Consider the following 23,814-nt stretch of genomic DNA (forward strand, 5'->3'; position numbering starts at 1 on the left):
CTACTTGGTTTGAACCAAGAGATCAGGAGAGCGGTACAACAGTCTACAGGTATCAGTAAAACATAGTGGAGTCTTCTTTTTTTAGCATGACAATGATTTCAAACACACTTCTAATGCAGTAAAGGCATACCTGGAGAGAAAAACACACAAAGCAACACTATCAGCCATGGATTCGTCTCTCTACAGAGTCCAGACCTCAACATTACTGAAGCAGTGTGGGATCTTGGCAGAGAGCAGAATAAAAGGCAGCAACATCCAAAGAAGAGTTTTGAATGTGCTTCAAGAAGCCCCAAGAACTATTCCTGAAGACTACTTAGAGATATAACAAGACAGCTTGTCAAAGAGATTTCAGGCTGTGTTGAATAATAAAGGTGGTCACACCAAATATTGACTTTCAAGTTTGTTAGAAGTGTAAAAACTCTGTTTTTGCATTATATAATGTATTTGCATTATTTTTGCATGCTTCAACAAATCACTGCACCTATTTTTCATTTTCCCGATAAAATATAAAGAAATGAGGAGTGACTCAGCACTTTTTCTCAGTATTGTAGCTGTATTGTCCACATTGGTAGTTTAACAACTGATTATCTTCCATCTTTTTTTTCTCCTGCCATTATCATGCCCAAACACCGGCTCTACAATGGTGCCCTCTTGAGCCCATTACAGAAACAAAAGCTCTGCTTACCAATAGCGTTTCTTTCTGAGGAGGTCAGGTTTGTTAGTTTGTACGTTGACAAGATTGTTTTAAACACAATTAGCTTTGCCTGCAGCGCAGAAAAGATAAAAGCAAGGACTGATGGCTTGATTTTAAAAACAAAATGAGACATCAAAACATCAATTACAAAAAAATGCATCACGGCATTACATCACACTAGCCATTGAAGTGTACGTGTAAACAGACACACACACACAGCAATATGTCTTTCCATATAGAGCTGTGTTATATAACAGTATCTCTGGAGTCTCCAATGTGCGGGCTAATGCATAATCAAACAGCCTCAGAGCTCCATTAAATCTACAGGCGTGAAACAACGCTCCCTCAACAATTTCCTAAAATCTTAAAACAAACACACACACACACAAAACACACACAAGCAAATTCAATTAATTCTTTGTTAAATCAATACATCGACACGCCGCTCAAACAGGCTTAACAGGCCATGTAAGACAAAAACTATTTAGCTGCTCTCTGAATAATATTCGGAGAACAGCACACCCATAAAATGAGCACCTGGGGCAAAACAAACAGGGAGCGTGATGGTAAGGACTGTGTGATGATGTCTTCTGTGTGTGAGTCAACTGGTGTGTCTCTGGCAGAAGAACCACGTTATGTAAGGCAGTGGGAGTGAGGTGTCTAGTGGTATCTATGGGAACAAAGAGGGTGAGGAAAGACAGAGAGCTCAGCTGACTGAGGTTCACCAGTCCAGAGTGTGAGGTCGCACTTTCTGTTGTTCACACATACGCGCGTGTGTGTGTGGAGATGGCTGAGCAGTTACTTTCTGGCAGATTTACTTAAACAAATAAAGGGTGGCCATGCTCATCCACACCGTACAACCTTAATTAAGCTTCCAAAAATATATTTTGGAAACTTACAGCAGCATTATACCAGATTAGTCTCTGCCACTCATGTTAAAAGTTGTCTGGAAAAAATAAAAAAAAAGTTGTCATGAGCTCCTTAGATCTGATCTCTGTGACCTGTGAGCGGGATTGAAGGGCCTGTCGACAAATAGACGGTAAAGCTTAAAAGAACTCAGCCATTTACACTAACGTGCCAAAAAACAGAGTCTCAAGTATCATAAAAGGGGTGAAAGAAGGCTTCTCTACAAAACTTGAGAAACCCGATAGTAGAGGGCCAAAAATTTTAAAATGATACTCTCACATGGATAGTGGCTGATAGCAAACTCTTTGTTTGAATAGCCAATATTCTCTACAACTAAATGCACAGAAACAAATGCCAATTCTAATTTTAAATAATAAAGTTTCTCTCAAAATGAATTTTTAATGTGGTTTGATGATGCTAAAAGGTAATAAATGCAGGGCTTTTTGCTCCACTACAGTGGTGCTGATGTATAAATCAGTCATGCTACAAAGGCAATTGAAGCCCGAGTGGGGCAGCGCATTATAAAGCACCTCCACGTATTAAACAGCAAGTACAAGAAAATTTAAATCTTAAAAAAAGTTTCAGATTCAAACAATTAAAGAAGGACTTCCTTAAATAAGCTTTGAATCTGTAAGAATAATCACTATCTGTGCAAATGCATTATGCTTATTTAAAAATGAAATCAAACTAGACTGGTGTAGAGGAAACTTATTCCAAAAACACCAGTCTGGATTTCAGGAATTGTACATCTTGAAATCCAGATTGGGAACAAACTTAAAGGGATCGAAGGAACCTCAGAGAAGCACAATACTCTGACACACATGTCAAACTGTGTGTGTGTGTGTGTGTGTGTGTGTGTGTGTGTGTGTGTGTTACTTGTAGCGTAAATCCATACCCAAAACAATAGAGTTAACTGGGTCACTCCTACTGCTGCTGCTGACTGGCTGTGCCAAAAAAGCTGGAGTGATGAAGAGGACTATGATTCATGAGAAAGAAAGGGAGTAAGCCTGAGATGTGTGAACAGTGTGAGCAGCACACTTCACCACAGCACAGCACAGTACAACACAACACAACAGAAGAGCACAAAACCCCTATTAAATATCAATCAGATTTCAAAACATTTAAAACAGTCAGCAGGGTACTGCTGCCTGCAATGATACATCCTCAAACACTGGCTTCCTCTCACAAAACATCCAAGCTGACTGCTTCTGGACATCTCAGCAATGGGATAATAACAACGGGAGACCACCCGACCTGGACTACACATTGATCCACAGCCCACAACTCTATACGTCTTCTCAATGACGAAAAACACCTCATCGGTGAGGGGTCCAAAAGGCCCAGACAGGGTATCAGACGGGCACCGGAACTGAGAGACGTGCGTGTTTTCTCTTCCAGACGTGACACACTTTTTTTTTTAATGCTCCCAGATTGTAATCACTGGCAAGTAGCACTGCTGGTATTTACATTAGCTCCCTCGCTGATAGCTAAAGTGTAGCGTAGCCATCATAAAGTGTGATTTACTATGATAGTCGCTGTTTTAGATAAACACTGTTGCTTTAGCTAACTTGCCTCACAAAGCCGCTCGGCATTGTTCGCTGTGTTGGTGGCACCGAGGCAACTAAAGAAGCGAGTTTAGGTTAAGTCACATTCTCCTTTTCTTTCTTTTAATGGCCGACCACTGTAACCGGCTAAGCCTATGGCTAACTCAGCTGCTAAAGAGCTAGTAGAAGCCCCCCGTGGTAGTTAGAGCTATCGATGTTGTATTAAGAAATTGCTCGGTTCCCTTTGTGGTTGACACAGAGCCGTTAAACAGCACCGGGCATAGCACTGGCGAATCATTTAGATTAACTGTACCTTTTCTGCGTCGACCTCGGCCACTACAGGATCATTTCCTAGCACCAGTTCTTTGTTTATGTGATTCGGTGGCTTGTTTTCATCAATCCTCCTCGTCTCTCTCCTCCAGGAGTCGTGCCGCCTCAGCTGACAGCGCTACTGCTCGGGATGTGAGTGCCCCGCCCTTAGCAACCAATCGAACGCCAAGAAGCCGGTAACTGAGGCAAGACAAGCTTCCTATTGGTTAGCAGCTGTGTCCATAAACGTGTCGCTAGGGGCGCACCTTGGACCAAGGGCAGGACACCTGCTATGAAAGGATGCTGAGAACCGCAGGTGAGACCAAATCAAGAGAAGTAAAAGCCGTGGAAAACAAGTCCAAAGACACGTTGTAGCAGGATAACAGGCACGTGTATGATACGTAGCTGCACAAACTAATATGGAGGTGAAACAGCTTCATTTTTGTATTGTGATTATCATTACCTTTTTTTTTTTTTTTTTTTTTTACCAAGAACTCCCACTGAGAACAGCATCTCGTTTACAAAAGAAACCTGGCTAAACTAGAGACCATACAACCTAACACATCTAAAAAAAAAAAAAAAGAAAAAGCTAGAAATACAACAAAATGTGCACAATCCTACACATAATAATATGAATATAAAATATGAGTGCTATTGTTATGGCTAAAAATAGTCATAACATAGAAGATTAAAGCATTAAATGACTTCTCAAAAGAAACACCCACAAGTGTCCTTCACTACATTACTTATTATGCTTTTAAATTGAATATATAAATATTACTTCATTTTTCATTTAAATTGATTAGAAATGTTATTTTTTGTATTAAAAATTTATAATTCTTTATTAATATTTATTAATACAAAAAAATCAGCAAGGAGGACAATTTGTATTACCGATAGCAAGTACCAATTCAGTTATAAGAAGTATTTTAGATGGTGCTTTAAGGAATAGAATTTGGTGCCACTGCAGATAGAGAGAAACACTTTTGACTACAGTTAGAAACTGTTAACATGAGCCTGGATCTGTAAAAGTTATATCAGGTATAATTTGTGCTGTGAGAAGCTGTTTTTTGTTGTTTGTTTGTGTGTGTGTGTGTGTGTGTGTATGTTTAACAGCAAACTATTAAAATGTAAGGATTTGTGACCCCAGGAATAAAGGTGCTGCACTGCTTCAGCTAATAGGAATCTTGAGAAAATAAACTGAAGATAGAAGGATGTTTAAATGTAGGTCTGTTTTGTAAATTATCCCATGTCCAAAGTGACAAAGTAACCATTTAGAGAAGTGTAGCTGGTAGCTATTGGTATGTGGACAGAGAGGGATACAGAGCTAAACTGGAAGTTTAGCTAGAATGGTTTTATAGAGGAAAACAATGCCAGCACTGTTTTTTGGTAATCAAGGTTTTCAGTCATGTTCATTTTATAATAGGGAAATATTCATCTCCGTGTGTATGTAAATAAACATACATAAAGTACACCACTGCTTATTTTTGTTTGCGCTGTCTTCCTTTCAGGTTACAGAAAGCCTTAAAGAATGACCTACTACTGCTCATACAAAAAAGCCAAAAATATATGAATGTGCTTCATGTTAGTTCATGTCTTTTTATTGTTATTTAATTTAAGAAAAACCAATATAGAGCCTGACACCAACAAACACCATCAAAAAGCACACAACTCACACCGAGAGGATGCGTACCGAATTTTATACACTAAACAAACATATGCAGATCAATACAGCATAACAGGAAATAAGGGCCTTGTTAGGATTCCATTGCTTGGCATATTAATGAGAAATGTATGCAAGTATTAAACAGCCATTTTTATTTATCTGTCCAGCTTTCCTTTTCATGTCATCAGTGTCTAAACTCCTCCACGTTTAATGATTGTCACTAAGTTAAAGGAGCTTTTAAAGGTCCATTGGTGCACTGATTAAAAAAAAATAAAAAAATCAATCATCAAAACATGAAAGAAATCTGGAAAAGTCCAGCTCCAAAGTCTCATGTGCAGATGTTGAGAGTGTCGCAATTCAGTCTCCTCATTTGTCAGTTTGTTAATTACATGTAATATGACATACGTGTACAAAATGCTTTCATCCAAGTTGTCAGTCAAATGAAGAGTTCAGAACAGTTCTCTTAAACAGCATGACTATGGCACAAAGGGCCAGCACCATATTGGTTCAGTTTCAACATTAGTTCAGTCAAAGCAGATACAGTACATGTAAATGGAAGAATATGACATGAAACCAAGAATTATGAGGATAGTTAAACAAGCTGATAAAAACCCAAAAAGTGATGGGCATGGAGGAATTAAAGGGCAAGACAAAAAAGAAACCAGTAGGTAAGCAGAGATTAACTGGATAGCTCTGTATATAAAATATGTTCTTCATTAATATTATGCCACTGGTATTTGTCAGTCTCTCTGTGTTTGTCCCACAGCTTCTAAATTTCATAAAAAGTTCACCATAGGGACTGTTTAGGATCTATGTGTGTATTTTACAAGAGTCATCTAAACACTTTTCTTGATAGACTTAAGGAATTTTAAGGCAGGGATGTCAAACTCATTTTACATGAGCCACATAAAGCTCATTTTCATCTTAACTGAAATGCGCTTTTCTATCGTTTTAAAGAAGTTAACTGCACAGTTAATCCCTCCTATATCTTAACAGATTAATGAAAAGTGCAATTTAAATTGGGCATCTCCTTTTACGTGATAAAGAAATGCTGCTGTAAGTAAATAAAAAGAAATCTGTCAGAATGACTTTTGGGCTTTGACAGTAAGAAATAAATGTGTAAAATTACATAAAAAGTTTTGGTAGCTCATTGCCCAGAGTGTCCTATCATTAAAAAAGTTCTGTTTTCACTGGGAGGAAGTGGGGAGCGTGGTTTTTATCAGTAGAAAAAAAGCTGTAAAACTTATGAGAGTACGGTAAAAAGTCCAAGATTTATGAGCTCCTTCAATTTCCCCAAAGCAGCCCAATGGGACTAGAGTTTTTGCCTGGCCAATTCTAGCCCCTGGGCCCTATGTTTGACACCCATTTTATGGTCTGCGCCATCCTCAGGATGGCTTGACATCAACAGTATATTTTATAAATTATGACTGGACCAGTTGTAAGATCTTGAATTTTTATATTATGTTCATTATATTTTATTAATTCAAGTGGTGAAGTGCAACAGTGGTTAGGTCTTTTGCCTCAAAGCAAAAAGGTCTGGCCTGCATGGGCTCTCTTTGGGTACTATTTGTATTTGGGTCCAAATATGTTCATGTTAGGATATTTGGTGATTCTATCCTGGATGTGGGTGTGAATGTGAACGTAAAACAATAAAAAAGGACTAGTAGCTTACAAAATGCTGTATCTTTACAAATACATCATCAGGCATAGAGAGGATCTGCGCTTATAAGTGACACCTGCTGGAGGTAAACGGGTGGCTGGTAGCACAGACCCCGTGACGTCTCCATAAAGATTGTGGACGAGGTAAGGCTTTTGCGGTCTTTCTTCAGACATAATACTCCTCCTGGCAGAAGAGTATTAGGAGTATTGCCAGTGACAGAGTAAAACTTCCACCTGCTCTCTGAAGAAGCTGGTGGTCAAGGTGTACAGGATGGGGTTCAAGGCACTGTTGATGGGAAGGATGAAGATGACAACCCAGCTGGAGATAGTGCCTAAGGAAGGAAACATTTCACAAGTGATTGAAATCTAGAGAAATATAATTGTGTTGATGCTTGTTAGCAAACTATTCAATAAAGTAACACAGTGACCTATACATACACACACACATGTATACACACACACACACATATATATATACATATACACACACATGTATATATATACAGTGGGGCAAAAAAGTATTTAGTCAGCCACCGATTGTGCAAGTTCCCCCACTTAAAATGATGACAGAGGTCAGTAATTTGCACCAGAGGTACACTTCAACTGTGAGAGACAGAATGTGAAAAAAAATCCATGAATTCACATGGTAGGATTTGTAAAGAATTTATTCGTAAATCAGGGTGGAAAATAAGTATTTGGTCAATAACAAAAATACAACTCAATACTTTGTAACATAACCTTTGTTGGCAATAACAGAGGTCAAACGTTTACTATAGGTCTTTACCAGGTTTGCACACACAGTAGCTGGTATTTTGGCCCATTCCTCCATGCAGATCTTCTCGAGAGCAGTGATTTTTTGGGGCTGTCGCCGAGCAACACGGACTTTCAACTCCCGCCACAGATTTTCTATGGGGTTGAGGTCTGGAGACTGGCTAGGCCACTCCAGGACTTTCAAATGCTTCTTACGGAGCCACTCCTTTGTTGCCCGGGCGGTGTGTTTTGGATCATTGTCATGTTGGAAGACCCAGCCTCGTTTCATCTTCAAAGTTCTCACTGATGGAAGGAGGTTTTGGCTCAAAATCTCACGATACATGGCCCCATTCATTCTGTCCTTAACACGGATCAGTCGTCCTGTCCCCTTGGCAGAAAAACAGCCCCATAGCATGATGTTTCCACCCCCATGCTTCACAGTAGGTATGGTGTTCTTGGGATGCAACTCAGTATTCTTCGTCCTCCAAACACGACGAGTTGAGTTTATACCAAAAAGTTCCACTTTGGTTTCATCTGACCACATGACATTCTCCCAATCCTCTGCTGTATCATCCATGTGCTCTCTGGCAAACTTCAGACGGGCCTGGACATGCACTGGCTTCAGCAGCGGAACACGTCTGGCACTGCGGGATTTGATTCCCTGCCGTTGTAGTGTGTTACTGATGGTGACCTTTGTTACTTTGGTCCCAGCTCTCTGCAGGTCATTCACCAGGTCCCCCCGTGTGGTTCTGGGATCTTTGCTCACCGTTCTCATGATCATTTTGACTCCACGGGATGAGATCTTGCGTGGAGCCCCAGATCGTGGGAGATTATCAGTGGTCTTGTATGTCTTCCATTTTCTGATGATTGCTCCCACAGTTGATTTTTTTCACACCAAGCTGCTTGCCTATTGTAGATTCACTCTTCCCAGTCTGGTGCAGGTCTACAATACTTTTCCTGGTGTCCTTCGAAAGCTCTTTGGTCTTGGCCATGGCGGAGTTTGGAGTCTGACTGTTTGAGGCTGTGGACAGGTGTCTTTTATACAGATGATGAGTTCAAACAGGTGCCATTCATACAGGTAACGAGTGGGGGACAGAAAAGCTTCTTACAGAAGACGTTACAGGTCTGTGAGAGCCAGAGATTTTCCATGTTTGAGGTGACCAAATACTTATTTTCCACCCTGATTTACGGATAAATTCTTTACAAATCCTACCATGTGAATTCATGGATTTTTTTTTTCACATTCTGTCTCTCACAGTTGAAGTGTACCTCTGGTGCAAATTACTGACCTCTGTCATCATTTTAAGTGGGGGAACTTGCACAATCGGTGGCTGACTAAATACTTTTTTGCCCCACTGTATATATATATATATATCCATAGGTCCCTCATCCTATTCATGTAGCCCCTTCCGCCGGGGTTACTTGCGTAGTAGCATTCCAACAACGCCCTTTTTTTTGTCTCTTGCCCACCGATGCCTTCCTGTTCCAGTAGCCCACTTTTCGTCAGGGTACCCTGGTTCCTCAACACCTGACGCGGACCTCGTTGATCCGGGCGACGTCCGAGCCGGCATGCCTTCATATTTATCCGTCTCGCTCATGTCTGCGGTAGGCTTGCTTAATATAGGGGGTCTAGCCTTAGGACCCTTACTGGATACAGACGCCCCAGGCAGGAATCGAACTCGCAATCCTGTGTTCCCAAAGGCGTGTAGCCGTGAAGTTCCCTCAGAAGGTCTGCTAGATGATGTTAATGCAGCACTACGGGCAATACCTACAACCACGATTACCGACACTAACAAGCTGATCTACAATACGGCAACAGTGATCAGTGACATGCTTGGCTACAAGTTGAACAGCGACAAGGGGCAGTACCCTCCATGGAGAAGGAGGCTAGAGGGCAAGATCAAAGTAGCACGGAGGGAGGTTAGCCAACTAACGGAGTTGCAGAAAGGTGCGACAAATAAGGTGCCTAAGAAATACAGCAAGCTGTCCATACCTGAGGCCTTGGAAACTGCCAAGCAAAGACTCACAGCCTTGGCCAGCCGCTTGAGGAGGTACACCAGAGAGATAGAAGGCAGGAGAATAAACCAGCTGTTCTCCACAGAACCAGCAAAGGTGTACTCTCAGTGGCAAGGGAACAATAAGAGAACAGCACCACCAAGGCTGGAGACGGAGCAATACTGGAAGAGCATATGGGAGAAGGATGCAACCCATAACGGCAATGCTCAGTGGCTAGAGGATCTGAGGGCTGACCACAGCGACCTCCCTGAACAGGGTCCAGTAACCATCACAGTGGCAGATATCCAAGAAAGGGTCTCCAGTATGAAGAGTTGGACAGCACCAGGGCCCGACATGGTTCACGCCTACTGGCTGAAGAAGCTGACTGCACTCCACGAGCGTCTGGCAGCACAAATGAACCAGCTGCTAGTTAACGAGAGACACCCGGAATGGCTAACTGAAGGCCGGACGGTCCTGATCCCCAAGGACCCCAAGAAGGGACCGGTCCCCTCCAACTACCGACCAATAACCTGCCTCAGTACTACATGGAAGCTCCTGTCAGGCATCATATCGGCTAAGATGAACAGGCACATGGGTCAATACATGAGCGGGACACAGAAAGGAATTGGCAAGAATACCAGAGGCGCAAAACACCAGCTACTGGTAGACAGAACAATCAGCCGAGACTGCAAGACCAGACTGACCAACCTGTGCACTGCCTGGATTGATTACAAGAAGGCCTATGACTCAATGCCCCACAGCTGGATACTGGAATGCCTAGAATTGTACAAGATCAATGGGACCCTAAGAGCCTTCATCAGGAACTCAATGGGGATGTGGCGTACAACACTAGAGGCCAACTCCAAGCCCATAGCACAAGTCACCATCAAGTGCGGGATCTACCAAGGAGATGCTCTGTCCCCACTGCTGTTCTGCATAGGCCTGAACCCCCTCAGTGAGATCATTAACAAGACTGGCTACGGATACCGACTACGGAACGGAGCAGTTGTCAGCCACCTCCTGTACATGGATGACATGAAGCTGTATGCCAAGAGTGAACGAGACATCGATTCACTGATCCACACTACCAGGCTATACAGCAATGACATTGGAATGTCGTTCGGACTGGAGAAGTGTAGTCGGATGGTAACAAAGAGAGGGAAGGTAGTCAGAACTGAGGGGATTGAACTACCAGAAGGCAACATTGCAGACATAGAGGACAGTTACAAGTACTTGGGGATCCCACAGGCGAATGGGAACCATGAAGAGGCCGCTAGAAAAGCTGCAACCACCAAGTACCTGCAGAGGGTCAGGCAAGTCCTGAGGAGTCAGCTGAATGGTAAGAACAAGATCCGGGCCATCAACACGTACGCCCTGCCCGTGATCAGGTACCCTGCTGGGGTAATAGGCTGGCCAAAGGAGGAGATAGAAGCCACTGACATAAAGACAAGAAAGCTCCTTACCATGCATGGAGGGTTTCACCCCAAATCCAGCACCCTGAGGCTGTACGCTAAGCGGAAGGAAGGGGGCCGGGGACTGGTGAGTGTCAGCACCACAGTCCAGGATGAGACAACGAACATCCAAGAATACATTAGGAAGATGGCCCCAACTGACCGAGTGCTCAGTGAATACCTCAGGCAGCAGAAACCCAAGAAAGAGGAGGGAGACGAGGAACCATCATGGAAGGACAGGCCCCTGCACGGTATGTACCACCGGCAGATAGAGGAGGTGGCTGATATCCAGAAATCCTACCAGTGGCTGGACAAAGCTGGACTGAAAGACAGCACAGAGGCACTAATCATGGCAGCACAAGAACAAGCTCTGAGCACAAGATCCATAGAGGCTGGGGTCTATCACACCAGGCAAGACCCCAGGTGCAGGCTGTGTAAAGATGCCCCAGAAACAATCCAGCACATAACAGCAGGGTGCAAGATGCTAGCAGGCAAGGCATACATGGAACGCCATAACCAAGTGGCCGGCATAGTGTACAGGAACATCTGTGCCGAGTATAACCTGGAAGTCCCGAGGTCAAAATGGGAGATGCCCCCAAGGGTGGTGGAGAATGACCGAGCTAAGATCCTGTGGGACTTCCAGATACAGACGGACAAAATGGTGGTGGCTAACCAACCGGACATAGTGGTGGTAGACAAACAGAAGAAGACTGCCGTAGTGATCGATGTAGCGGTTCCGAATGACAGCAATATCAGGAAGAAGGAACACGAGAAGCTGGAGAAATACCAAGGGCTCAGAGAAGAGCTGGAGAGGATGTGGAGGGTGAAGGTAACGGTGGTCCCCGTGGTAATCGGAGCACTAGGTGCGGTGACTCCCAAGCTAGGCGAGTGGCTCCAGCAGATCCCGGGAACAACATCGGAGATCTCTGTCCAGAAGAGTGCAGTCCTGGGAACAGCTAAGATACTGCGCAGGACCCTCAAGCTCCCAGGCCTCTGGTAGAGGACCCGAGCTTGAAGGATAAACCGCCCGCAGGGGCGTGCTGGGTGTTTTTATATATATATATATATATATATATATATATATATATATATATATATATATATATATATATATATATATATATATATATATATACATATATACACACACACACACACACATATATCTATACATACACATATATCTATACATACACATATATCTATACATACACATATATCTATACATATATATGTTTCACTTCTTACCAGGGATCTCCACCTCCAGCAGCGAGAGGACTTTCACCAAAAATATAGGAATCCAGCAGAGGGCATTAGAGAACACGATGAAGAAAAACCTGTTGGCCACAGCCACATCTCTGTGCAGTCCGCTCCTCAGGTCGGTGGCATTGATGCCGGTTTTATAGATGGAGCAGAACATACTGGAGTAGGAGAATACAATCACCAGGAAAGCCACCAGGTTTAGACCTAAAGAGATACAAATGCTTTTCATGCTGGCTGGGACTATATCAAACACCGTTATGCAGTTCATACAGTATTAAATACAGTATTTAAGTGGTTTTGAACACAGGACAGTTCTGCTTCACAGATTTGTCCTGCGTAGTTTTTTTTACTTTACACTTTGTATATTCTGTGATAATGAACAATTTCGCATTTCTTTGGGTGTTTAAAGTTTAAATGGAAGATTGTCTTTCTTTTCTGAAAAAGACAATTTAAAAAAAAGATTTTACTGAACTCCAATTCAATTCAATTTCATTTATACATCACCAAATCACAGCAACAGTTGCCTCAAGGTGTTTTATGTTGTAAGGTAAAGACCCTACAATAATACAAAGAATTATTCCCACTTCTGAGTGCTGTCTCTTACTTATGTAAGTATAAAATATGGAATGAAAATTCATGAAAAACAAAATCTTCTATTCACCCAGAAAAATCCCTGTGGAATATCCTTTGGCAGTAGGTTTTTCTTGCCTGTCAGAGTGCAGGGGAAAGCAGACCCCATTACGTCCGTAGTAGTTCCCAAAGACGTCCTCATTCATTAGGGGCACGGCTGCAATAATAAACCCCAGCAGCCAGATCGAGGCCAGGACCACCTTAAAGCAGGACAACATACATGCTGTCAGGATTTCACACAAAGTACTCTTCAAATTCCCCAAATAAGAAAAGTTATGACTGCCTGGGTTTCCAAACTCTAGTTGACATTTATTTAATCAGATTTCAAGCATTTGCTTCAATCAAGTTGCCTCCTGCTGACTGACGAGTCACTTCATGTTCTGCCTCTGTGTGGACAATCTGGGAGAACAAGCAGTAGGTCTTTTAATTCTTTACTGGTGGATGTGAGGTGGGTGGAGGCATATTTACAGTAAATGGCTGACTCTTAGACTTGGTTCAAAGCAGTAAAATGAATAGTAGACTGTAGTAAATCTGGAAATGGTCAATATTTTGGGGATGGTGATGTTCAGGGGTTACTTTATACTTCATACCAAACCAGTAGAACAAAGGATATCTCTCTTTTGTTCTTCACACAAACTGTTTTCCCTTACAGCTAAGATTACTAGTGGACTAAAATGAGCTAACTGCACTTTACACCTACTGAAGGCATGAAGCTCCCAGCAAACAGTTTTTGTGCTGATGTTAATGCCAGAGGAGGTTTGGAGCTCTGCAGTTACTGAGTCAGTGAGCGTTGAGGACTTTTGTGCAGTGTGTTCTTCAGCAGTTTTTCTTCAAAATAAGAGTGACGATTACTTTGTAGACAAAGACAACAGTTGGATGACATTCATCAGGCACATTGTTCCCCATTTTGAAAAGTGCAACTTACCCCTGTCTGAAATTTGCCTGGGCGCAAATTTCTAAAAGGGAAAACAATGACAAGGAACTTCTCCAGAGTCAGGTAGGTCAGGAGGAGAACAGACACCTGAGGAGAAACATGCACCGCAAATGAAAACAACATGTTTTTAACTTATAAACTGAACACTGCTTTGAATATTGGCTGCACTGTTATTAGTAGAACCTCTATTATGACAGAGGAATCAACATGCAGAGGATGGAACTTGGGTTCACATCATTTATAAAGTCAGTCTAATGATGATTTATCCTGGAAAGTGCATAAAGTTCTGAGACAGGTTGTTAAACTCCAGCTGAGGCTTGTTATGTCTCCATCTGCAACAGCTAAAAGCAATGAGTGAGAGTGAATTATAAACACGTTTTTAAAGTAAAAGAGAGCATAATATGAGTACCTTAGTCTGCAAACATGATATTTATATAATGCAGAGCCAAAACAAGCTGATACAGCCAGTGAGCGGAACAAAAGATGATTTTAATCTTGAAGCTACTTTAGCTGAAAACAGCAGGGCAAAAGTACAAGCAAAAAGCGAAGGATGTGTAAGTGCAACTCCTTGTGATGTGTCAGTTTTACAGTACAGATCAGTTTGTCTCAATCTGCATGCATATTTGCGTGTGTTGAAGTGTGATATATACATGGGCAGTACCTCTGAGGAGAGCATGGCCAGGAATCCAATGGTCCGACACTCCGCACTTTCCATCCACAGCAGGGCGTTACGGTTGTACTGACCGCGGAATTTTACATCAGATACGCCAACAAAAAACAGGTACACGCCCATGAGGCAGTCAGCACCTGGATGATAAGGATGACATCTATGAGTCTATTTACAGGCAGATGTGCCCTGTGTGATTATAAGCCCATCTGTCAGCTACATCCTTCCCAAAAACAGTATCATAATATTTTTTAAGTCACCACAACAGGCAAGATTAATGGAACCACAAGCATGGATGGATCTTGCTATATGCAGATACACTCAACAAAAATATAAACGCAACACTTTTGTTTTTGCTCCCATTCCCCATGGGATGGACGTAGAGACCTAAAATTCATTCCAGATACACAATATAACCATCCCTCCCAAACAGTGGTCACAAATCAGTCCAAATGTGTGGTAGTGGGCACATCTGCTATATTGAGATAATCCATCCCACCTCACAGGTGTGCCACATCAGGATGCTGATCTGACATCATGAGTAGTGCACAGGTGTACCTCAGACTGCCCACAACAAAAGGCCACCCTGGAATGTGCAGTTTTGTCTCACAGCAAAATGCCACAGATGCCACAAGCAATGAGGGAGCGTGCAATTGGCATGCTGACAGCAGGAATGTCAACCAGATCTGTCGCCCGTGCATTGAATGTTCATTTCTCAACCATAAGCCGTCTCCACAGGCGTTTCAGAGAATATGGCAGCACATCCAACCGGCCTCACAACCGCAGACCTCGTGTAACCACACCAGCCCAGGACCTCCACATCCAGCAGGTTCACCTCCAAGATCGTCTGAGACCAGCCACCCAGACAGCTGCTGGAACAATTGGTTTGCACAACCAAACAATTTCTGCACAAACTGTCAGAAACCGTCTCAGGGATGCTCAACTGCATGCCCGTCGTCCTCATCGGGGTCTTGACCTGACTCCAGCTCGTCGCCGTAACAAACTTGTGTGGGCAAATGCTCACATTCGATGGCGTCTGGCACGTTGGAGAGGTGTGCGCTTCACGGATGAATCATGGTTCACATTGTTCAGGGCAGATGGCAGCTGAGAAGGTCCCAGTTCTTGCATGGCCAGCATACTCACCGGACATGTCACCCATTGAGCATGTTCGGGATGTGCTTGACCGGCGTATACGACAGCATGTACCAGTTTCCACGAATATCCAACAACCTCGCACAGCCATTGAAGTGGAGTGGACCAACATTCCACAGGCCACAATTGACAATCTGATAGACTCCATGCGACGATGTGTTGCACTGCATGAGGCAAATGGTGGTCACACCAGATACTGACCGGTTCTGGGTCCCCAGACCCCCAATAGCGCAAAAAACTGCACATTCCAGGGTGGCCTTTTGTTGTGGGCAGTCTGAGGTACACCTGTGCACTACTCATGATGTCAGATCAGCATCCTGATGTGGCACACCTGTGAGGTGGGATGGATTATCTCAATATAGCAAATGTGCCCACTACCACACATTTGGACTGATTTGTGACCACTGTTTGGGAGGGATGGTTATATTGTGTATCTGGAATGAATTTTAGGTCTCTACGTCCATCCCATGGGGAATGGGAGCAGTAACAAAGGTGTTGCGTTTATATTTTTGTTCAGTGTAGGTGGGCTGGAAAGAAATTAGGTAAGCGTTGACTAAAACTGTGTGTAAAATCTCACCACTAGATCTAGATGCACTAGATTGCAGTCAACTGTTTTCTTACCCCTCCCAATTCAAGTGCATAATCTTAGGTATGGTGGCCACTCTAGGACAAACAGCTCTGGTGTCTGTTCATCTGTAGGGAGTGTAGGCTGTCAGTCTGCTGTCAGTTTGTTTGGTGTCTATTAGGAGGCTGTAAAACTTTGTGAAAGGAGTCCGATATGAGTCGATGAGACAGTGAAGCTCACGTCTGATGACAGTGATACTGAAGTGATTGTTGTTTGAGATATGCTAAACTTTTCTGTTGGGAAATGCTGTTGTTAGCTGCTGTTAGTCATTAACATTAACATTAGTGAAACTTCCTTTATAGTGGCTCTAACGGACACCTCATGAAAAAACGCTACCCTATGGTTCAAGAATATAAACAAACTGTTTATGAGAAGGAAACTGTGATTTTTTGGATACATGATGTTAGCTTATAACCAGCTGTTGTTGTTGGTGGCTTCCACAAACCGATGCATGCTCCTTTGTATTTTTAATGGATAAAATCAGAATTTTTGAGAACAGATCAATTTGTTGGAAGATGTAATCACACACTAATCAAAGTATATTTATGAGTACCACATGAACCCTCTGTGTCCTGTGTAATTACTTATTAGAATATTAGAAATTAAACGTAAAGCATATTTTCAGTCGTTGTGGCTAGCATCTTAATTTTAAGAAGACTATGGCAATCTAAATTTATACTTACTAATAGCTGCACAATAATCTCTTCTTCACTAAGTTATTACCGCTGTAAAAACATGATTCCCTGTAACCAAAGACACCCCTGGATTAAAAATGCAATTTTAGTGAGATGTTAAATGCATTATAGCTGCTAAAGTTTCACAACTAGCTACAAATTTTGATATATTTATTGTTAAACCTCTCAACCCGAGGTTTGGGGGGTGGGGGTCTGCTCAAACAATCTCTGAGTGACTGTGAATTTCTTTAATGATCTGACAGGACCTCAACTGCATTTTAAGAGGCATTTCTCACAGATTCAAAATTGACCTCCATTTATTAATCAAGGATCTGAACTCAAGCCCACTTGCTTCTCACGTCTAATCTATTATATCAAATTTTTAATGTTCCTAGAAAGCCCGTCCTTGAGTTAGATGATTATGTTTCTTTACTTATTCATTAATGACAGAGTAAATAAACAAAAAAACAAAAACAAAAGAACAATCTGCTCCTCACATTAAAGAAGCAACTATCTGCAATCTCCAAAGAAAAGGTGCTCCATAAATAATGTACAAATAAGACAAAGTAAACAATTTAAGAAGTACAGCAGAACAAAAAACCAAAAACCTGCATGGTTTGCAGCAAACATCTTCATTTCCTTTTCCCTCCATCTCAGAGTCTTAGTGAGTTAGTCTCTTGTTTTTGTTTTCTCTAACACAATGCTGTTAGATTTCTGACATTAAATTTAAAAAAAAAATTAAACATGTTTTTACTTCTGGAAACAAACCAAGTGGAAACAATTTTGCCTCCAGACAGTCTAATATAGCCACAATCCCATGGTTTGATTGGACAATCCCATATGAGCGAGCCATAGACAACAGAGTGGTGAAAGAACTCCCTCTAAAGAGGAAGCAACCTCAAGTAGAAACAGACTCAGGGAGGGAAGCTTTTTACCATGAGGGGAGACGCAAACTACAAATCCAAATCCAGAAAAAGTTGGGATCCTGTGTAAACACAAATACCAATCTCATAAACCCATAGTGACGTGCTATTCACAACAGAACACAGAAAACAAAAGTAAGTGATACTAAAAAGAAACAGCTGCAGAGACTTTTTGCAACTCATTGGGATCACTGGCAGCAAATCAGAAACATGAGTGGGTATAAAAAGAGCATCTCTGAGAGGCAGAGTTTCTAAGAAGTAAAGATGCGCAGAGGTTCACAAATCTGTAAAAAAAAAAAAAACACAAATTGAAGAATTTTAGAACAGTTTTCCTCACTGCAAATTTATGAAGACTTTGGATACCTCACCAGTTACAGTACATAATATCATCAAAAGATGCATCTGGAAAAAAATATCAGTCCTGGATGCCCATAATCTGCAGGTCCTTAGACTTCACTGCAATAAAAACAGACTTGATTTTGTCATGGAAATCCCTGCATGGGCTCAGTAACACTTCCAGATTTCACTGTCTGTGAACACAGTTCATTGTGCCATCCAAGAAGGTTTAAAGCTCTATGATGCAAAGAACAAGCCATATGTGAACATGATCCAGAAATGCTACCATCTTCTCTGGGTCAAAGGTCATTTAAAGTGGATTGAGGCACAGCGGAAAACTATTCTGTGGTCAGACAAATTGAAATTTAAAATTCATTTTGGAAAACATGGATGCCTGGCTCTCTAATGGTATGAGGGTGCATTAGACCCAGGATTGCCGAGTAGCTAGAGTCCTCTGTCAGACAAGAATGGGAAAAGGCTACACTTCTAAAGGTCCAGCTGCTGGTTTCCTCAGGTCCCAGACTTTTATGGACTGATGTTAAATGAAGGCAGGATGCTATACACTGGTAAATTTTGCTATCATCGATTTCAAAATGAGCTGATAGTTTATCTGGAACTTTTTCCTTATTTCATTTCTGCATTCTGTTTTTATTTCCACTTTACAAAACATCCCAGTTTTTGCATTTTTGGAGTAGGCTTTGCAACAGTGGCATAGAAAGGCACAGGGAATGTGAAAGAGGAGAATGAAGGAGAAGTGTGTAGATTGGGAAGTCTCCAAGCAGTTTGATCCCATCCCAGTATAACAAACTTCTTCATCCTGTTTCATTGGATAGAAGCAAGGCTAAGCTGACTTATTCACTTTCCAAAAGAACAGCTTGACATTTAGATTTATTGCTGCTTTTACAAGTACTTTTATTTTGCGAGACTGTCTCACCCGGTGCTACGTTGTTACTCACAGCAGAGAACTTTGATGCAGGCAGCATGCAGGTTGTTCTCAGCACGAATCAGCGACCTCATGCCGATGACAAACAGATTACCAAAGCAGGTGATGAGGGCCATGACCCAGACAGACACCCGCAGCACCATGTTAGCCAGGAGGTCCTCAAAAGAAGAGATGCCATCTGTGTTGGGTTTACAGGACCTCACATGAGGTGCATAGGAACAGTACTGAAACTTCTTGAAATAGCTTGTAGAGAAAAGAGAAAAATTGTAAAAAACAAACAAAAACACAACCGACAAAGAAGAGATGACAAAACATGCTGGTTCTTCTGAAGTGACGGCTGTGTGTTACACATACATGTGGGAGAGGTTCTTCATGGGAAGGAACACCTTAGTCTGAATATCTGCGATCTCAATTCCCTCCAGCGCTCTGTAGGAAATAACAGATTTCACCACCGCACTAGACTACAGCAAACTCTGAAGACCAATTTCAGCATTAAGACATCAAAGTGAAGAAGCCATTAATGCATTAGAAAGATATTCTGGAGAGTCCCAGATGACTTCAAAGAAGTGTTTGAAGATTTAAACTAGTATTCATGATTGAGGTTAGAATAACATTTAGAGGAAAGTTATTAAAATTAAGCATGTAGTTGTGATGTTTGAGGCTCAGGGCAATAAAGGTCCTCACATGTATAAAAACAGGCAAACGTGTATATGTCAGAGTACTTACAGAGACTGAAGATGTGTCAGGTGGTGGAAATGGCTTGGATGAATACGGAGGAGAGGATTATGGGAGATATTTCTGAAACAAGAAACAGATGATAAACACAACAAAGCCTGTCAACATGAAATATAACAAATGGCCAAATGACAGTACATTCCTGACATCCTTGATTGTTTAAAACAAGTAAAAAAACAGGTCTGTGTCCAATTACACCTGACATTAGATACAGAATGCTTTCTGCACTTTTCCCCCTGCTCAGATTACATAGTTTAGAGTAGATTTAAAGTCTTCTTTAGAGGGCCTGAATAACTACAAGCCAGAAATGTTGCAATGAGCAATGGCAGGATAGATCTGTGCAATAGCATATTTTGATACTTTGACATAATACATTTTTTCCTGCTTTGTAAGTCACTTCACGATGGACAGCTTTTGAAGTGACAGCAGTGATCTGTGAGATCAGCCTGCACTTCCAAGAAAAAAAAAAGGGCAAGCGTAGGGATTTCAGCGAGTTTGACGAGGGCCAAACTGTAATGGGTTGACGACTGGGTCAGAGCAGCTTTTTTGAGGTGTGCCCAGTCTGTAGTGGTCACTATCTATCCCAAGTGGTTCAACGAAAGAACAGTGGTGAACCAGCAGCAGGGTCATTGATGCACGTGGGAATCGAAGGCTGGCTTGTGTGGTCCGATCCAACATATGAGCTGTTGTACTGCAAACTGATGAAAACATGTCAGAATATACTGTGCATCACAGTTTGTTGTGTATTGTGCTGCATTTTCACAGATCATTCATGGTACCCATGTTGACCATGCTGCTTTTTGGACCCAGTGTGTCCACTGCAGGGCACCAAAAAGCAAAAAGTAGCACAACGATGAGTTTGAGGTGTTCACATGGCCTCCAAATTCCTAAGATCTCAATCCAATCGAGCACCTGTAGGATGTGCTGGAGAAATAAGTCTGATCCATGGAAGCGCCACCTCACAGTTTACACGATGGAAGGATCTGTTGCTAACATCTTGGTGCCAGATACCACAGCACACCTTCCGGGGTCTAGTCGAGTCCAACCCTTGATGGGCCAGGCCCGTTTTGTCACTGAAAGGGGGATGCACTCCATTGGATGTGTTACTGTATGTGCATTATGTGACATCGAATGAGGGCAGCAGATTGTCCCAAAAGTCTCAATAAACAGCAATTCTTCTGTGATGCGAGTGATTCAAATAGCAGACCCCTAATCCGCCTTTTCCGCCTGTCTCTTTCCTGTGAGGTGTGGGATCAACAAGACTCAAAAGCATTTCCATGGATAGCTCGTGCTGTGGAAAATAGCCTAATCTCATTGTTCTAGTTAAGTCTTAGCTAGTGATCGTTAGGGAGTCACACACACACACACACACACACACACACACACACACACACACACACACACACACACACACACACACACACACACACACACACACACACACACACACGGAGCCAGCGGACCAACTGGAGCGCAATAGTTTTATGAAAGCAATTATTCATGCGCTGTTACTCTGACTGACAGCATCTCCAGTCCTGGCCCCTCCTTTCCCAAAAAAAGGTCTTCAGCTGCTGCTCATAAACAGGTTTGTCTCAAAGTTCATTCATTTTGATACATTTTTTCCCTTCAGCACTAAGAGGCAAAAGTACAGAAATGTTGTTTTTACGTAATAAGTGGAAGATTTGAGTATGCATAGAAAAGGCTGAGACATTTTATACATACAATTAACACTACAAAATCAAAACAGTCCATATGCCTTAATGCACGACACAATGCATACGAGGAGCAGCTCTAAAACTGTGAGTTACACGGACGATCAGAGTTAACCTTGTAACGCTGAGTGTATCATATTTGATTTGATGAGCCTTTGAAACCGCTACATCAGAGAAGTCAAAGTCATCATACATTGTGGGTCACATACAGTGAAGTAATACTTAAATATCAAGTACAAAAAAACCCTACTACATACTGCAGTTTGATGCAGGATTTTACTGCCTGTCTTCAGTTTGTAAATATTTCTTATGTTACATTACTATATATCATTTTCCTCTCACACAGTGGAAAAGAAGCTCAAAATACCACTAAATGAAAATGAAGTAAGAGGATTAATGGAGGATTATATAGAATTGGCACATAAATAAACTCAGTTTATCTAAAAATATGATGCTTGCACTTATTATTTTAACTCAATGCAACAGTTTCGTGATTGATTTTTCTTTTACATTATAAATTCTTTCTTTCAGAGCTTCCAACAAAAATAGTTTTATTCTGCATCTGATTACAGCCACCATGTATCCCACTAAGAATAAGTCACATTCTCAGAAACCTTCACAAAGTTATTTTTTCTTAATCCTACTTTAGACCTTGTCCTAATTCAGTCCTGTTACAAAACCCACATAATGACGAATGATTTTCCACACTATCATTTACTCACAGTTTAAGGAGGGAATTGGAGAGACTCTTGAAGGTGTTTTTTGGCAGCTCCCTAATCCTGTTCCTAGACAGATCCCTAAAGAGGATGAAAGAGAAACAAGGGAAAAATTAAACCTCCTGACTCATTTTATAGCACATTTACATTTTTCTCATTCAATTCCAAACATGGACAGCGTAAACATGCATAGAAAACAGCAAAGGCTTTAAATAAATGTGCAGATACATAATGTTTGCATGAAATTCTACACAGGTTTCTTTTCTTACTCATCCCTGACACTTCATATCTCATCAGAACAAAACCTCTCTAACACCAGCCTCACCAGAATCTCTTTGAGTGAACTTGAAGACAGTGGTGTATATTTATTTATTTATTTTGACATGGTTTTACTGGCTTTCTGTGAATATGCTCTTACTCACAGTTCGGCCAGCTTCCACAGAGACTGGAAGGTGTTTTCGGGAATTGTCCTAATCCTGTTGTCTATCAGTAACCTGAAGAAGGCAGAGCTGCTGTCAGAAACCATGCAGAGAGCTGCAAAGTGCTGTTGGAAAACTGGTATAAATGGATACAATCTCATTTACTTTAGTCAGTCTTAACCATGTCCTCAAAGTTTGCATGACCCTGCTTAGGCCTCCGTACTCACTGAACTTCGTGTGAATCCTTTCCTCTAATTCAGCTCATTTCACTGCCAAACCTCATGGCTCATCTCCTCTCAGCCCTATGTTGTGTTTTTATTTGTGGAGTTTAAAAATGCCGCACATGCATTCATTTGAAACAAACCTTGATTGCACTTCTGTCTAGATCTCAGTTTAACCTCCTCTGAGGCACATGAGCTGCTCTGATAGGTCCTAAAAACAACAGGCTTTACTGTTGGGCTTTGCAGGGCCATTTGTGAAACAGCAAGTCGGCAGCCTTGGTGAGGTCAGGGATGCAGCATCCACCAAGGAGATTGCGACTTGGCTCACCGAAGTGGAAGAGCTTAACCCTTGTATGGTGTTCGGGTCTGTGAGACCCGTGTTCAGTTTTTTTCAAAAGAAAAATTAAACAATTAATTATTTTTTCACGTGTAAATGTGTTGTGTCTTTCCACTCACTCCACTTGATTATAACTGATTTATTTATAACATGTTATATAAAAGAAAAACGAGAAGCACATTAATTCATAAATGTGATCTAACAAAGGTAAAGGGAAAAAATTAACCATGTTTGCTGTTCATATGTCTTGTAATTGGGATGAAGTAAACATCTGTTGAGTAATTTAACATAAAATTGTTTGATAGTGTTAATTTGGAAAGCCAAAACTCTAGCGGGTCCACCAGACCCATGAACACTGGCTGAGTAACAAAAATACGAACACCACACAAGGGTTCAATTTAAGTGTATGGCATTTGTCTGGCTTCTGTTGGTGTATGAGGTGATCGTGTTGACAGTGGGAAGCAAAAGATCCATATACACAATCCACTGACCCTATAGTTGAATCAACAGACATGGTGTTCTGGCAGATGTGGTGACAAGTGAATGAATAGGT

The 23,814-nt window shown here is 41.8% G+C and overlaps 2 protein-coding genes across 2 annotated transcripts in view; both read right to left on the reverse strand.

Moving 5' to 3' along the window:
- Nucleotides 1-3,595, reverse strand: part of fryb (furry homolog b) — a 55,842-nt gene extending 52,247 nt beyond the window's left edge. Inside the window, exon 1 of the mRNA XM_080867353.1 lies at nucleotides 3,458-3,595. The gene's annotated coding sequence lies outside the window, so the exon portion shown is untranslated. The remainder of the gene's footprint in view (nucleotides 1-3,457) is intronic.
- Nucleotides 3,596-6,819: 3,224 nt separating this feature from the next.
- The window catches only part of rxfp2a (relaxin family peptide receptor 2a), a gene marked incomplete at its 3' end in the record, with an annotated part of 47,496 nt that continues 30,501 nt past the window's right edge, over nucleotides 6,820-23,814 (reverse strand). Inside the window, 11 exon segments of the mRNA XM_080867062.1 lie at nucleotides 6,820-6,984; nucleotides 6,986-7,110; nucleotides 12,223-12,441; nucleotides 12,899-13,067; nucleotides 13,793-13,888; nucleotides 14,463-14,608; nucleotides 19,135-19,364; nucleotides 19,476-19,547; nucleotides 19,848-19,919; nucleotides 22,291-22,365; nucleotides 22,707-22,778. Coding sequence (XP_080723188.1) covers nucleotides 6,820-6,984; nucleotides 6,986-7,110; nucleotides 12,223-12,441; nucleotides 12,899-13,067; nucleotides 13,793-13,888; nucleotides 14,463-14,608; nucleotides 19,135-19,364; nucleotides 19,476-19,547; nucleotides 19,848-19,919; nucleotides 22,291-22,365; nucleotides 22,707-22,778 — 1,441 coding nt within the window.

This window comes from Rhamphochromis sp. 'chilingali' (assembly GCF_963969265.1).
Source record: "Rhamphochromis sp. 'chilingali' genome assembly, chromosome: 19".
Classification (NCBI taxonomy): domain Eukaryota; kingdom Metazoa; phylum Chordata; class Actinopteri; order Cichliformes; family Cichlidae; genus Rhamphochromis; species Rhamphochromis sp. 'chilingali'.